At 28.8% G+C, this 16,483-nt stretch overlaps 5 protein-coding genes across 9 annotated transcripts; 4 read left to right on the top strand and 1 right to left on the bottom strand.

The window, feature by feature from the left end:
* Positions 1 to 451: 451 nt before the first annotated feature.
* LOC108546989 (uncharacterized) lies at positions 452 to 7,573 on the top strand. Of its 5 annotated transcripts, XM_017899332.1 has the most exons (8): positions 454 to 495; positions 557 to 736; positions 1,093 to 4,808; positions 4,876 to 5,978; positions 6,066 to 6,344; positions 6,427 to 7,035; positions 7,202 to 7,339; positions 7,502 to 7,573. In XM_017899332.1, exons 1-7 carry the CDS (start codon positions 465 to 467, stop codon positions 7,302 to 7,304), a joined length of 6,021 nt encoding a protein of 2,006 aa, XP_017754821.1. In that variant the 5' UTR covers positions 454 to 464; the 3' UTR covers positions 7,305 to 7,339; positions 7,502 to 7,573. The 5 variants fall into 5 exon arrangements, with proteins under 5 accessions (XP_017754796.1, XP_017754812.1, XP_017754829.1 ...); XM_017899307.1 differs by having other exon boundaries at positions 452 to 736; XM_017899323.1 differs by having other exon boundaries at positions 452 to 736; positions 1,096 to 4,808.
* A 446-nt stretch (positions 7,574 to 8,019) lies between these two features.
* On the bottom strand, positions 8,020 to 8,552 carry LOC108546953 (cytochrome c oxidase subunit 6B1). The gene is made up of 2 exons (XM_017899261.1): positions 8,314 to 8,552; positions 8,020 to 8,209 (listed from the first exon to the last, which is right to left on the bottom strand). Exons 1-2 carry the CDS (start codon positions 8,550 to 8,552, stop codon positions 8,020 to 8,022), a joined length of 429 nt encoding a protein of 142 aa, XP_017754750.1.
* A 601-nt stretch (positions 8,553 to 9,153) lies between these two features.
* wol (Dolichyl-phosphate beta-glucosyltransferase wollknaeuel) lies at positions 9,154 to 10,518 on the top strand. Its single transcript, XM_017899249.1, has 5 exons — positions 9,154 to 9,216; positions 9,382 to 9,556; positions 9,629 to 9,825; positions 9,906 to 10,014; positions 10,082 to 10,518. The coding sequence occupies exons 1-5, from the start codon at positions 9,154 to 9,156 to the stop codon at positions 10,516 to 10,518; spliced, it is 981 nt and encodes a 326-aa protein (XP_017754738.1).
* Positions 10,519 to 11,017: 499 nt separating this feature from the next.
* Alg-2 (Apoptosis-linked gene-2) lies at positions 11,018 to 12,359 on the top strand. Its single transcript, XM_017899238.1, is given in 5 exon segments — positions 11,018 to 11,176; positions 11,463 to 11,569; positions 11,810 to 11,956; positions 11,959 to 12,071; positions 12,146 to 12,359. Coding segments are annotated over 5 exon segments (525 nt in total). The 5' UTR covers positions 11,018 to 11,120; the 3' UTR covers positions 12,248 to 12,359.
* Positions 12,360 to 13,224: 865 nt separating this feature from the next.
* Ada (adenosine deaminase-like protein) lies at positions 13,225 to 15,557 on the top strand. Its single transcript, XM_017899106.1, has 7 exons — positions 13,225 to 13,263; positions 13,393 to 13,523; positions 13,608 to 13,799; positions 13,878 to 14,115; positions 14,200 to 14,335; positions 14,431 to 14,531; positions 14,595 to 15,557. Exons 1-7 carry the CDS (start codon positions 13,225 to 13,227, stop codon positions 14,793 to 14,795), a joined length of 1,038 nt encoding a protein of 345 aa, XP_017754595.1. The 3' UTR covers positions 14,796 to 15,557.
* The last annotated feature ends 926 nt before the right edge of the window (positions 15,558 to 16,483 follow it).

The following is a 16,483-nucleotide window of genomic DNA, read 5'->3' on the forward strand; positions in this document are numbered from 1 at the left end:
GTTGACTCTATTTTTTAGTAGAACTTGATTTACAAAAAATGGTATTGTGCATACAGTGATGTGATTGATAAAAAGATACGTTCAAAAATTAACTGCCTCGTTTTTATGTTTTGCGATCGTTATGTAATTTTAGAACACATCGAATCAGTGAATATCAACCGTTTCACATCATGTGTTGGAAACGACCTAGTATGGCGGAACTATTGCATGCATTTATTCGTGTAGACAAAGCTGCGATAAAAACGGATGTTGTGGTGTCTTAATTATTCCTTTGTTGTATTAAAATTAATATTCGGGCTTACTAAAATTTTTTGTTTTATATGTGAAAAGATTTCTAACGTAAAATTATTTACAATAAAGTGTTGTGCATGTACTAGGTTTAGATCGGTGAAAAATCACAATTATTGCTAATACGTAATTAACCCTAATTTTTATGAAACAGTATTCGTTTTTTATTATTACGAATGAACGCGATTAGTTGTTCACAATTTGAGGGTAAGTTTAAAAATGGCTAGCGATTTGTCGAGTGAGTGTACGGAAACAATTGGTGTGATAGATGAGAAAGAAGAAGGTGAAATATCCTTGGAGGATGTAAGTTCTTCCGAGGAAGGACATTTAAATTACGGATATGGTACTAAAATTTCTCAGTGTTCGAACTGTCTGTCGAGCCAACACAATGCAACGTGGTGTACCGCTCCTACAAAGTTTTATCCTTCCAAGGGCTATAATAGGAGAGGTAAATTAAATAATACATTTTTTTTTAGTATCTTTAAATGTTACAGTTATTAAGAATACATTAATGCCAAAAACTTTGTAATGTTTTAATTTATTATTAATATTATTTTATATACAAAAGTTATAAATAATATAAGTAATTTATTATAAAAAGCGTAAAAATATCTTATACTTTTGTACATTTTTTATTTGATTACTAAAGATAAGCTTTAATGTAAAATTAGTTACCTTTTGTTGATCTATACTTTTAATATTTTTGGGACATTATTTATATAAGATATACTTCTATTTAATAACGTATTAAACTTTTATGTACCTGTTGTATTATCATTCTCGACATATCATGTTCTAATCAAGTAGAAGTTGACCTTATTCTACAAGATGCAGTCCAGGGAAAAGAAAACCGTCATCAAATAAAAGAATCAGGATGCATTGGAACAAAACATGCAACTTCTACACTTCAAGAAAAAAACGATGATCTTGTGCCTATTTCAAGTGACAGTGACATGGAAATTGTTGGTCTTGCAGATAATTCTAAACAAATTGTAATACGTACTTCTTCAAAAAGTAGAGTGAAAAAAAAGAGAAAAAAGAAAAGGAATCATACAAGTGTGTTGTCAATAAATGATCTAGTTTCTTCATCTACTGTGGATATATCTATGAAAGAATGTGGTAATGCGGTAAAACATGATGTGACAAAAAATACTTCTAGATCGCATCATAGAGAGATTAGTCCTAATCGTAGAAATAGTAGATCGAGAGTAATTCCAAGATCACCACCTAAAAGACATAGATCTCTGATGAAAACAAGGTCTCCTTTTAGAAGATCAAAATCCCCAATCATCCGTGCTAGATCACCATACAGATCTTCAACAAAGACAATGTCTAGAAAAACATCGCATACTGAGCTAATGTCATCTCATAATTATGTTGATACACATAAATTACTAAAAAAAGTCAGGCAATTGGATTCAATGGGAACTCATTCATTAGAAGAAACTTTAAATAAAAATAAGGAACATGCATCCTCTTTAAAAGAAAAATTAATAAACATGGTAAAGGGTATTTCTGATAATAATGATGTCACAAATATTTCAAAAGAAAAATCTACTATGCAAGCGAGTAAAAAAGAATCTAATGATGCAGATGATGAAGAAGATTTAGCATTATTGAGACAAAAGGCCTTGGAAACAAAGCAAAATAAATCAAATAAACAGAATGATCAACCAAAGATTGCAAAAAATGTGACTGCAGATATAAATGATGATCAAGATAAAGAAGATTTAGAATTGAGAATGATTGCACTTCGATCTGCTGTATTAAAGAAACATCAGAATAGAATTCAAAAGGGTATAAAATCAGGAAAGAGTAAGAAATCTAATACCTTCCGTAGTGAAAGTCCATTCACTCAAAGCTTTTTAGACAGTATCCCTATACCAGGAGAAGAATTATTAAATTTTGCATCACCACCTCATACTCCGCTTCCTGTAAATGAAAGTAATCATACCGAAGATATGGAATTAGATACAGATGTTGAAAGAGAAAAAGAAAAATTACCATACTCTCCAACAGACAAAATTACTGCAGATATATCTATAGACACAGAGTTATTAGGTATTCAACCATCTGATGTATCATTTATCAGTCTTAATGAAGCAAATAACAGTCCAAATTTTAATGCATCTATAACAACTAACCAAGATGATCAAAAATCTTATCAGGGGAAAATCATTGAAAATCGAAGTTATTTGCCAAATATTGTATACTATTTACCATCACAAAGTCCGTTATGTACTTCAAATGCAAATATGCAATATTTACCAAACAATACAGAAACTTCTAAATCAGATTTTATGAAAGTACATAATTCTCATTTAAATGTTCATCCTTATGAAAATACGTGCAATACTGTTAAAAGTAATAATACTTCTGAACTTTTAGATGTTAATTCAAGTCAAGAAATGCCTTATTCACCAACTGATACTCCTATATATGATCCTGACTTATCACATGCTCTTCCACAAACTCTTGGTCCACTGGGTACTTCAAATTCCTCCTTAGTTTCTTTAGAATCATATGCTTTTAATACACATGGAAATAATGAACAATGTAATAATACAACAACTCAACATGTAGCAACTATAAAACAAACAAACAATATAAATGAAGATGAACAACAAACTAAAACAGTAACAACTCCAAAGGATGCAATTGTTGGTTCCACTACTTCTCTTATGGAATCAGTATCACCAAGTAGTTCAATGGTAACGATTGATGATCTGCCTGATAATGAAACAGACATAAATTCAACTGATACTTCTAGAAACATAAAATCTACAGAATACATTCCAAATGATTTATCAAACAATATTAAAGAAAAAATATCAGAACCACTTTATATGAAGGGATTACCAGATGTTACCAAAGATACAAATAAAATACCAACATTAATTAATAGAACACTTGTTCCAGCACCAATTTTAAAAACAAATAAACAGTTGCAATTACCTTTACCTACCAGAAAGTGTACAACACAGCAAGAGCCTACATTCAAAAGTGCAAAAATGCAGCCAGTTATGATTGATGAAGAAACTAGTACAAAGACAAATGCTTCCTTTAAACCAATAAAATTAATGTCCATCCCACAAAAGTCTCATTCTGTTTTAGCAATACCAATTGCATTTCATGATTCTTTACATGAAGATACAACTAATGAAACATCTGCAAATAAAACTGATACCTCACTAGTAGAAAGTAGTCCTAGTGTAGCTCTGGTACAAAATAATACAACTACTACAAGTTCAAATAAAACTAGTGATATTAAAACTCCAACACAAAAGAAAAAGAAACTTGTAAAGAAAGGGATAAAAAGGAAAAATACCAACACAGCAGCTTTGATTACAAAAAAGCATAATACATCACGTACAAAAAATGATAATATAAATCCTATAGATACGCAAATACATAAGTCAGATCAAGTTCTTCATACAGATGATAAAAAAGATCAAAATGAAATTCAAACACAGGGAGATTCAACAGACAGTAACAGTATACCTGAACTAAAAACTTCAAAAGACATTGTTGATGAAAAAAATGAAATTTCTTTGGGTACTAGCAAAGAAGAAATACAGAGTAATAATAATTCATCTGATGCATCAGAACAAGTAAAGTCTAAAGAAGATAGAAGACAAAGTGTTGATGAAGACGAAGAAGCATTAAGAGCAATTTTATTAGCATCTTTGCCAAAACGAACAAAAATGACTAGTAATTGCACTAATTCACCTGCAATTACAGCAGTATCTACTACATTAAATCAAGTAATTGTGAATCAAACTGTTTCAAATGATGTTAATACAGGTAATACAACTAATATAACAAACACTGATGGTACAACATCTTTACCACTTCCACACATAAATTCATACGGTTCTGAAAATGATAAAAATCAGTCAAATGCTGGGGAGAAAATAAATAATCTTGCACAAAAATATGTATCTACTGAGAGTGTTAAAGCATTAAATACAACTGTGGGAAGGAAAAGATCAATACCTATAACAAAAGGTCCACAGAAGAAGCTTATAAAAAGAGTTTCAATTCCTGCAAGTACAAAAGTTGTAAACAATGCAAAAAAATATCAAAACACAATGATTCAAAAAAGATTAAATTTACAAAAGGCTACTCTCTATAACAAACAAAAAATGGCAGAAAACAAAATTTTATCAAAGATGCAGTGTAATGACAGTAAATGGTCTGTTAATGCAAAGGCATTGTCTGACACTCAAAGAATCGTTATAAATTTAGAGTCTGATACAGAAAGTGATTCTGAATCTGAATGGCAAAAGAAAATAACTATTCCTTCAGCTCATTCTCTTATAACAGAAAAGCAGCAATCAACAGTAAACTCTACAGCAGAATTTGAGAAAAATTTAGATCAATTTTTACGCGCGGTACGGAAAAAACAAGAATCTATGGCAGCTGCAAGACCAACCTCAGTATCACAAGCACTTAAAAAAGATTCGGTATTAACGACAAAACCAGAAAAATTAAATTCATCCAATCTTCACACACCATTGGTAAGAATACTATAACATGATACATTATTGTAACACAAATCATTTAATTATGGGAATATTTTTACAGGCTGTGCGTCATTTACCCGCATCTCAACAAGAGGAATATCGTCGATTGAAGCAACAAATTTTGGAACGCGAGAAACTGAAGCTGCATAGAACTATAGAAAATAACAATTTAGCAAAAAACAAAAATGTAGAAGTATCTTCAAAATCCACACTGTCTAATAATTCAAATAAAGAGCTACCTGTAAAAGTAAATCAAACAATACCTACAAAAAGTCAAAACATAAATACACAGCTAAACAAGGAAAATTGTTCTAAAAATTTGGTTGATGCAAAAAATACAACTATATCAACAAGCAGTGCTCAGTCATGTATTAATAAAACGTGTAATGTTGATAAACAAGAAAATATAAATTCAAATCAAACAAAAACGACATCAATAATAGCTAATAATATTTGTGTATCTACGGAAAGCAATCCAAATAATATTGGAAATGAAACTCTTGAAAACACAATGTTACCGATAAATACATCGCAAAAAAATGTTGAGACGTCTACGCATAAAATTCAGGCGAAAACGAAAGCTTCACCTAGCTTAAAAATTTTATCCACGGATGAGGTGAATCGAAAATATGTACAAGTACAAGTAAAAAATGATACAAATGAACGTGTAGTAACAATAAATAATAAAGTGATCTTAAATAAGAAAATAGTAATTAATCGAAATGAAAATATTTCTGGAAGTAAAGATAGTAATAATAAAGATATATGTGATTATGATATGAATCAACTTATACATTTTATGGAGGGAGACATTATTACTAATGATACTCCATCTGGTGATAATGATGTAGTGGACTCAGATGCGTCAACTATTATTTTATCACAAAGACCTCAAGAAAGAAAAACAAGTCTTGACGCATCTGAATCTACAATTTCAGAATATCAGGAAGATACATCACTGAATTCAAACACAGAAAATAAGCATGACGATTATTTTCTATTATTTAAAAATAATTCATCATCAAAGGATACAAGAAGTATAAAAGAAAATTGGGAAGTAATAAAGAAAGATGTTAAAACAGAGTTAAATACACTTATAACTCTTCCACACACAGAACAAGAACAACGTTTAATTGATATGGAACAAGAACTAGTTATGAAACGGTGAATACATTCAGTGATAATTCATTAACATATACTTACTTTTAATGTGTCTTTATATAATAATTTATTTGTATATTGATAATATAGCTACACAATATTAGATGATTTGGCGGAAATGTCTACTAATCTTCGTCAATGGCACATGGAACGAGATTTACAAACAAATTTAGTTGCTGAAGTAAAAAAGCTTAGAGAACAACTAAAAGTTGCTGAAGAGAGATTACAAATGCAACAGAACCGTATTAATAATATAGGTCCAAAGGTAGTAGCAGCACATGGGAAAATTAACGCAGGTCGGCAAGAATGCTTTAAACTTGCAACTATTTGTTCAACTTTGGGAAATAGGATCGTAGGAAAAGAATACAAGTAATGTATTTCTATAAATCATTAAATCATTATGAATAATTGTAAATGTCTTTAAAATATCGTCATTAATTATATTTTTTAGGGTACCTGAAGCTGGAGCACAACTTCTAGATAATAGGTTGAAAGAGGTAGCTAATCACACACGGCAACTTTCTCGCAAAAAAGTACCATCTATCAACATTCCGGAAATTTGCGAATTTTCAAGATTGGAAAAAGACACAGTATCTACTGCAAGTACAGAAACTTCACAAAGTGAAGACCTGTCATTGGAACAGTCCAATATTGATAAAACGGTTTTAAATGAGAATGATTCTTTGATAAAATCAAATGAAAATGAAAGACCTGTACAAATAGAAGTCGCTACAGAAAATGTAAATGTAGCGAGCAAAGAAAAAGATATAGTATTAAATAATTCTACTCTAACTACTGATGAAGAAAATACATCTAAACAAAATGATACTGAACAAGTATTGACCGAACATTTAAATGATACTTCTATCCCTGTCACTGATGTCCTTAACTCAGAGGTTGCACAAAAAGTAGATAATAAAGTATCAGAAAATAACATGATAAAACCTACAACTTTAGAACCAGGCAATGAGAAGAGGAATTCTACAAGACTTGAAGGAGAGCTCCAAATGAAGAAGACATTATCTTATGAATCAATATTAACACACTTCAAAGTACCAAGGTGGGTTTTGCTCTCTATATATTTGAGTGATCTTGATATATTTCCTTATAAAAATAATATAAGCAAAATACAATATAACATAAATATAAATAATATAAAGTTTTCTAATTTAAATTCTACAAAAATTTTGAGCATTTTTTTTGTTGTTTTTATCATTCTTAACCAGGAACACGAATCCCAATGGCGTCCTTTGTCCGTACGAACTGATGGGAACATGCAGTGATGGAGATTGTCAATTTATTCATCAAATAGAGAGTCAGACCAAGTAGCATTTAGCTACCAAATTGGCATTGTTAAGTTATACGTAAGGTGGTTTTAATCTTTAATCATAAGATTCAGAGGACATTACCAAATATAAAATCAAGACTTTTATTGAAAGTGATCACACTTTTTTGTAATTAATGTTAACTTCCAAATTTAAATGTCTTTTTATTGTGAGTAAGTATTATTGCTTTTATAATTACAGGTGCTACTATTTCTGAGGAAGCAATATCCCATTTAGATGGAAGAATGCTGTTAACAAGCAGAAGTAACATCTGAAGATGGTAAGTTACCTTCATCACGGCAGGAGTTTGTGCACAAATTAAAATAGCCATTTTATTACATAAGGATCATAAATTTTAAACAAAGCAAAATTTTTAATACTGTGCTATTTCAAGCTTCTATTCTAACGACAGTTTAGAGAAGATTTGCTGCAAGTGTTTATTTTTTACATATGTAAAAAGTGTCATATATAAACAGGAAGTAATTAGTGTGGTTAATGTAAAAGAAAAAGAAGAAATTGTTGACCGATTGTTGAAGACAGCCGTATGACAGGCCAACATCGGGCATTGCAACAAATATTCATTTCGTACTTCTATATAAGTTACCTCATAAAAGTCTTGTACCTGTATAATAAAAGATTGATATTTTTTTCTAATTGTGAGTCTATTTATTTTTAATAGTAAATTTATCCCTAAAATATAGAAAAAATTACTGTTTCTCCTAAAATCGTAATTTTCCTTCAGCTTTAAGTTTATTCCATCGATAAATCCATTCATTCGCACATATACTCGTGTAAACTTGTTTAAACCAATTACATGCATCTGTTTCCGCGCCTAAGATATTTTTGCAACGGTGAAAATCAGTATACATTACCCAACAACGTAATGTTTGATTTTGTTGTTGAAATCTAAATAATGATGTTGAAAATTATTTTAATTATTTCACGATTATTAAAAAGATTAGTTTTAGTTATCATATCTATTAACATAAAAAATAAATATGGTAACTTAACTTGGATCTTCACCAAAAGATACATAAACATGTTTACTTTCCTCTTTTTCCTGTTGAAGACATGGATCATCTTCGTCTACAGTTATAGTTACTTTATCCTTCGGTTTTTTTTTATCTGTTGCAGTATTATCAGTTTGAATATTTATTGAATGCGTATTGTGCATATTATTTTTATTTCCGTCTTGAAAAATAATGTTTATTTTATTCAAACTGTTAATTTCATCATTTTTATCGGAATTCATTATATTTTTAAATCGTATTTTATCTTTTTTATATAAGAATGCTGTTGTATAAAAGATATACAATTTATAATAAGTTATTTTATGATAAATATGTGAAATTCCTGACAAAAAATTAATATAAACGTGAATATTGGTTAAAGTATGCTCTATTTTATTATTACAATTCAAATTGTTTTAAGCATGATAAATACAAATACAAGCTAATACACGTAGAATGCTTATCAATTTGCATTTCATATAAGTTGCTTATCAATTTGATTGTATAAAGTTAATAATAAATATAAATAAAGGTTTATAAATATAAATATAAATAAATATTAACCAACGTCAAATTATTTTAATTTTAATATCTCTTAAATCTTTTACTTTCAACATTTTTTTTATTAAGTACATGTGTTTCTTTGTGATTAATTTTTACTTTAAATAAAAAGTATTGCGCCAATGAAATAATGGATAGAATATTTGCATTTAGTGTAGCCAACTTCAAAATACGTACAATTTAAATTACAATCCAAAGAACATGAGTGGCGGCATAAGATAAATGTTACACGTGTCTTTTACAATATTTTTTACTCTTATTTAAAATCATCGTAGTATTAAGATGATACCATTTGGAAATTTACTTCTTTATGTTATTTTATTTGCAGTAATATGTATAATTGCGGTATGTTTCTAGGTTATATTACTATTTATATGTTATTTAAATTCGTATAAACGTGGCAATTTTATAAATCTATTAATATTTTTCAATATAAATTTTATATAAAAATCACATATAATTAGCTGTTTTTTTTCTACTATGATAATAAAGTTAATTATATGCTCTTAGTTTTCTGTAGTACTACTTATAACAACAAAACCATATCCAGAAATATGGAGAGATGAAAAAGAAAAATATTTTTTAAATCCCAAGACGAATAGTATAGTAGCTTTTCCATCTTTATATGATGGATGGAGTGTACATTTGAGTGTTATAATACCAGCATATAATGAAGAGAAAAGATGTAAATATTGACAATAATGTTGACAACAGTATCATTATGGAAACATAATGTGTTTATCTATTTAATTTGTAGTGCCCCTAATGTTAGATGAATGTTTGAAATATTTGGAAAATCGTTTAAGAAATGGATGTACTTATGAAGTGATTATAGTTAGTGATGGAAGTTCCGATAAAACTGTGGATATCGCACATGAATATGCATCAAAATATGAAAACATTAGAGTATTAGATCTTATTAAAAATAGAGGGAAAGGTGGAGCAGTCAGACTGGTTAATAACAAAATACATTCAGCTTTAAATTGTATAATTACTGTTCTTTTCTTTTATCTAATATAGTATTTTTATTTAAGGGTATGTTAAATGCAAGAGGAAGCGTAATATTATTTGCAGATGCAGATGGTGCTACCAAATTTAGAGATTTGGAAAAGTTAGATAATAGCTTGGAAAGTATTTTAGGATGTAAGTTACTTTCTTAGTTATAATATAAACTATTATGTATTTGAGGTGATAAAACCATTCTTTTCAGTTGATTATGTAAAGAAACCAAATGAAGTCAGTTTTTCTCATGCAATAGTATGTGGATCTAGGGCTCATTTAGAAAAAGAAGAAACTGCCAAAAGAACGTTTTTTCGACTATTATTAATGCATGGATTTCATTTCTTAGTATGGTTTTGGGGAGTAAGAGGTATTAGAGATACACAATGTGGATTTAAACTTATAACACGCGAATCTGCAAGAGCTGTATTTCAAGCTTTACATGTTGAACGTTGGGCATTTGATGTAGAAATGTTATATATTGCAAGAGTTTTAAACATTCCTATCACTGAGATTCCTGTGAATTGGACAGAAGTTGAAGGATCTAAAATTGTACCCTTTTGGAGTTGGTTACAGATGGGTAAAGATTTATTTTTTATTTGGTACAAATATAGAATTGGTGCATGGAAAATAAAACGATCTAAATAAATGTGATATAAAAACATATAACACAAAATATTTGTAAGATAACTTTTTATTCAATATTTTCATTATAGAAAATAAAAAAGATATTGTTTAATATTTTACTTGATATAATAACTATAAAATATTTTTCCTTTATAAGAAAAGTCTATGAATCTAAAAAGTAATTACTTTCATTTTACCCAATAATTGTATAAAAAAGTGAGGAGTGATTGTTATAAATGTTTCTGGAACCGTTTGATGTTTTAGGTTAATTTAATCAAGTTCAACAAAGTATATTACGTCGTTTTTATATTTATGTTTTTAACTGCAATAAACTTTTTAATATGTAATAATAATTGTTAATAAATATAATTTTGTAAATAAATAATTTTTAATTAAATTAATACATTTCATTAAGATTTAACTCAACCTTCTAGTAATTTCTTCGTCTTTGGTTGAAAACAACTAGCTTAGTATTGCATTCATGAATATAGTATAGTAACACGTCAGAATACGTAGTAGCGTGACGTGTAAGATAAGGTAAACTGTTACGGAATATAAAGCTACATTATTAAGTATAATTATTCCGAATCTTATAGTTTGCAAAAATAAACGTAAATTGAAGGATGTCTTTTGGATCGCTTATGCCTAATCGAGACTTCCTCTGGGATGTCTTTCAAAGGTACTTTAAAACTTATTTGAATATTCGTTTATTGAAATACATATTTATAATTTTGTATGTTTATTATAAATATTGTCGATATGATAAATATTTAACTGGATTTTGTCATTTACTTATTAATGACGAAGTATGTATACGAAATGCGAATTATATGAATTATATACGTATATTTATTTTTTCATTTAATTATACAAATGATTAAATAATAAAAAGGAATCAAATTTTAATGAGCCAGAGTAAATATTATGTATAAATGTTAGATACTTTTCTGATTTGTATATTACAGAGTCGATAAAGACAGGTCTGGTGCAATTACTGCAGATGAATTACAGCTAGCTCTTTCAAATGGGACTTGGACACCATTTAATCCAGAAACAGTTCGTTTAATGATTGGTAATTGTTTAGGTTTATTGTTTCAAACACTCATGTAAATTAATTGCAAACTCGAAAGTTTTTAGCTATATTTTTATACTTTAGCTATATTGTTGAAAAACTAATAATCCATTTAACAGAAATTTCCATAGTTCCTGAGTAGATTTGCATGGTATTTTAAAATTTTTTAAAATATATCTTTAGTTTATTTTATTGATGCAGGTATGTTTGACATTGACAAAACTGATCCTGGTTCTTCAGGTATGTTCGATAAAAATCAAAAAGGAACAGTTAGTTTCGAAGAGTTTGGAGCTCTATGGAAATATGTAACAGATTGGCAAAATTGTTTTCGATCATTTGATCGGGACAATAGTGGAAATATTGACAGAAATGAATTAAAAACCGCTCTATTGGATATCGATTATCAGATCAAATTATAGATACCCTTATACGCAAATATGACAGAGCTGGCCGTGGAACTATATATTTTGATGATTTCATTCAGTGCTGTGTAGTTTTACATGTAAGTATACATTTGTATAAAATTTTGTTATGACTTATATTCCATGCTTATTTTGAAAAATTTCTAAATTTTAGACACTGACTGCTGCCTTTAGACAATTGGATACAGATTTAGATGGTGTTATTACAGTTCATTATGAACAGTTCCTAGACATGGTATTCAGTCTTAAAATTTAAGATATTTTTATGCTTCATCAATGTTATTCTTGCCTATTATGGCACTCTAGTATTTATAATATGTATTCTATACGAATTATTTGATGCCAAATTCTGATATTTGAATTTATTCTAAAAAGTTTCCACATCAAATTAAAGATATATGTTTAACAAGCTTGTATGTTCAGGTCTCAATTAAAATATGTAAAACCAGCTATACGTATAGAAAAACATTCTTAAAAAAAATAAAAGGTATTTACATATAACTAAACTTCATCATAAACATAAATATATAATCTTTGCTCTCTGTTCGTTATAGAGAAGCAAAATTAATATCTGTTACTTAATTATTCGTTAAACTAGTTAAAAAAAGACAAATATTTAAGAAATAATTATCAGGTATGAAAAAGTTGAATATATTTCAGCTAAAAAATGTGTGATTAAATGTATTTCAAACCATAACTAATGGATCTTTTACAGTATACAATTTTTGAACATTAAACAAAAGATGTCAATTATATATAAAAGAAAACTGATATCCGTCATATTATCTTGAAGTATTTTTCTATTTCTTCTTCATCTTTAATGTGTATTGTAGTTTATTACTGCATAGCACTCCAAAAAATATTAAATAGTATATAAGTTTGATAAAATACTTGATTTTAACTTTACTCTCTTAGAATATATTTGTATGAACTACTTTTAATTATGTATGAAATCTATATTTCTGTATTTTTCTATTATTATTAAATTTATTATAAACATGTATTTTTATTGAATGTTTGCGTTATGTATTTTTTATCATCCTCGTTTATTAAAAGTATATAAAACATAAATTTACAACACAAATTGTAAAAAACTAATCAATAGTTTATTTCCGGAATTCATATGGTTACTGTTACTTTTGTGGAAAGTTGAGTAATGATTATTTGAGATAAGCAATAAACTAAAATTAAAATAGAACTTTTGTTCGTAAAAAAATTGATTTTGTTTTTACAATGGATTTAGAAAATTTTTGTCAATCTCTGCCGAAATTGGTATGTAATCTAAAATTTCTACAACGAGCGAAATATAGGTTAATGCCTATGAATGAGAAATATCTTTTTTCAATTCTAACGTATATAAAAAATTTGACATGGATACACATTTCCTTTTGCATTTAATAGGAACTTCACGCTCATTTAAATGGATCCTTAAGCATAGATACTTTGAAAAAATTATATAAAATGCAAAATCCTAATTCAGAAGGCTATGAAAATATACTCATGAGTATAAAAGACTGCTCGTCATTAGGCGAGTACGAATAACAACATAATTTGACTTTTTTAATTTTAATTTATATTATGTTATTATACTAAAGATATATAATAATTGTTTATAGGTGTTTCAAAGTATTTGACATAGCACATTCATTAACAGTTACACCAGAGGCAGTTTTTCATTCTACTTATGATACAGTTAAAGAATTTAAAGATGACAATGTCATATATTTGGAGCTTAGAAGCACACCACGTGCTGTTCAAGGGAAAATGACAAAACAAGAATATGTAGAAGCAATTATAAAAGCATTTGAGTAAATATCAACTGAAATATTTCTGTTTTTACAATGTAAATATTAAGAAACATTTCATTTTGATTGTTTTGCATATAGGGTCTGCAAAATTGATTATCCAAGCATATTAATAAAATTACTAATATCTATAAATCGTAAACAAGGATATAAGGCAGCACAAGAAAATATAGAATTAGCAATAAATTTCATTAAGAAGTATCCACAATATATTGTTGGACTTGACCTTAGTGGAGATCCAATGACAGGGAGTGCATTTTTAGAATTATTACAAAAGGCAAGAATGGCTGGGCTTAAAATTGCAGCCCATTGCGCAGAGGTAAAACTCAATTCATATTTAAATAGATGATAATTTAATACAATTTCAAAATACATTACATGCTTTTTCATTTGTCTTGTTTAGGTTCCTAATGAAACAGAGACAATAGATATTTTCGAATTTAAGCCAGACAGATTTGGACATTGTACTTGTGTTCATCCTGCTTTACAAGGGTCAAGCAAATTATTTAATCTGCTGCTCGATTCAAAAATTCCTGTAGGTAAGAATGGTAAAAATTATGAAAATTTGTTAATTAATTTGAAAATTTTATTTAAATATTTCATAGCGAATATTTAATTATTGTCTTTTATCTAGAATTGTGTTTAACCTCGAATGTTCAGTGTAAAACAGTATCTACTTATGAGTCTCACCAATTTAAATATTTGTTTGAAGCTGGACATCCTATTTGTCTTGCCGTGAGTAAAGTTATTAATATTTATTTATGCAATTATTCTAAAAAACAATTTTTTATTTTTTAGACCGACGACAAAGGCGTTTTCCATACGACTTTGTCTCGAGAATACGAAATAGCTAGTTTAACGTTTAGCTTGAATCGAGATCAACTTATAAAACTTTGTATGTCGACCGTCGAATATGCTTTTGCAACATCAGAAGAGAAGCGGGTATTGTTATCTACGATCAACAATTTTAATCATAAAATTTGTAATACTATGAATTGAAATCGCAATGATACATTATCAATGAAACTACGGCGAAACAAGAAAGATTTTTATAAATCGGAAATATTTACTAGACACAAGCACATGGTCGAATGAATGACTTCTTAACTAACAATGTTTTATAAAAGTCAATAATGCGAGCCAAAACTATACATCAAAAGAAAGATACGTGTGATTAACAAAGGCGTAACAAGGTCATGAAACTATTGATATAAAAGTAGTCGATTTTATTCGTTATGATATTTGTGGGCGCGTTTACATGGATTTACAGATAACTAAGTTGCTACTTACGGAGACTAAAATAGTTAAATGTCATCAGTGTTCCATGTTTTCTTTCAAGATCGTATATAGTATATACAACATTTATAATAGTTATTACAATATTATGCTTGTAAATGTGGTGTATCTTTGTTTCGACATTGAAGAAGAAATTAGTAATACTTACAAACCGGCGCCAAACAGTCGGTTCGATAAACACTAACGATCGTTTCATAAGCTATCAAAATCACAATCGAGTGCGACAAAACTATAAAATGTTGCATGTATTTTTTTTGTTGCTCATTTTTTCACCGAACTGTCGTTCAATAATTTCGTGTTTCGTGTAAAGAATTAAAAAATAGAAAACCGAACTTAGCACCACATCAAAAGAAAAGCTCGAAAAGGTAAATCGTGTATGGCCATTAATTTCGAGATCATTGCGGGAATATTTTCCTTTTTTACTCGAGACCAAACATCTCAAACAAAAATGATAAAAAGGGATCAGCGTTTTTTTTTTTTACCTTCGCACATGAATATAGGAGCAACAAGGATTCCTTTTTTTTTTTTTTTTAATTTTGATGCGAACATTCTGTATTTTTTTCTTTTTTTTGTCCTTTTATTAGAACCGTTACTCGCTATCACGCCATAACAAGGTGATAATAGTAAATAGCTGGATAATACTAATAGTAGTAATAGGAATAATAGCAATATAGTCGTAATATTAATATTGACGATGACAATAATATCGTTCTTAATAACCATAATAAGAAATTATTTCTACCGTATATAATATTCGTCCTATGTAACAGTCTTTTTGGCTAACCTTCGAGCTATAAACAATAAAACAGTTTCTTCCTTCTCAATACCGCATCGTAATCAATACGCAAATCCTAAGATGATCGAATAAGCCATCGTTATATTCGCTTCTCGCTATATCTTGTTGGAGATCGACGAAAAATCATTCGCAATATCCCTTCCTCCGACCTAACCTATGTCCTTTGTATTACTGTCGCGCGTATTATTCTCTAATATCTTACCTTCGCTAAATTTTTATCCTAACGACTATGACTAAGGATGCTTTATTCTCGTTCTGATCGCTTTGTGAATACGCTTGTCTTCTAAGGGGATACGTTTCAATTCTGTATGATTCTCCTGCATGTTACATACTAAGCATTATGTAAAGTAGACGTTGCTATATTTATACATTTATAGATCGGTTCATGGGTGTTCAGCGTTTCACAGTTCAGCGTTGCCTGCGGTATCGTTATCGAACTGGCCCTAGTCGACATCGAGAAAACGAGGTTATTTATCGTAGAGGAGAAAAAAAAGAGAAAAAAAGATACAAGAAGGGGAAGGGGAAAACTTAAAGATGGACGACGCGTGGGACAAACAGCAAAGGTGCGAAATGGTGCTACGATTGGGTCGAACGT

The sequence above is a fragment of the Eufriesea mexicana genome, unplaced genomic scaffold (genome assembly GCF_001483705.2).
Source record: "Eufriesea mexicana isolate 0111107269 unplaced genomic scaffold, ASM148370v2 scaffold4744748147, whole genome shotgun sequence".
In the NCBI taxonomy this organism is placed as follows: Eukaryota; Metazoa; Arthropoda; class Insecta; order Hymenoptera; family Apidae; genus Eufriesea; species Eufriesea mexicana.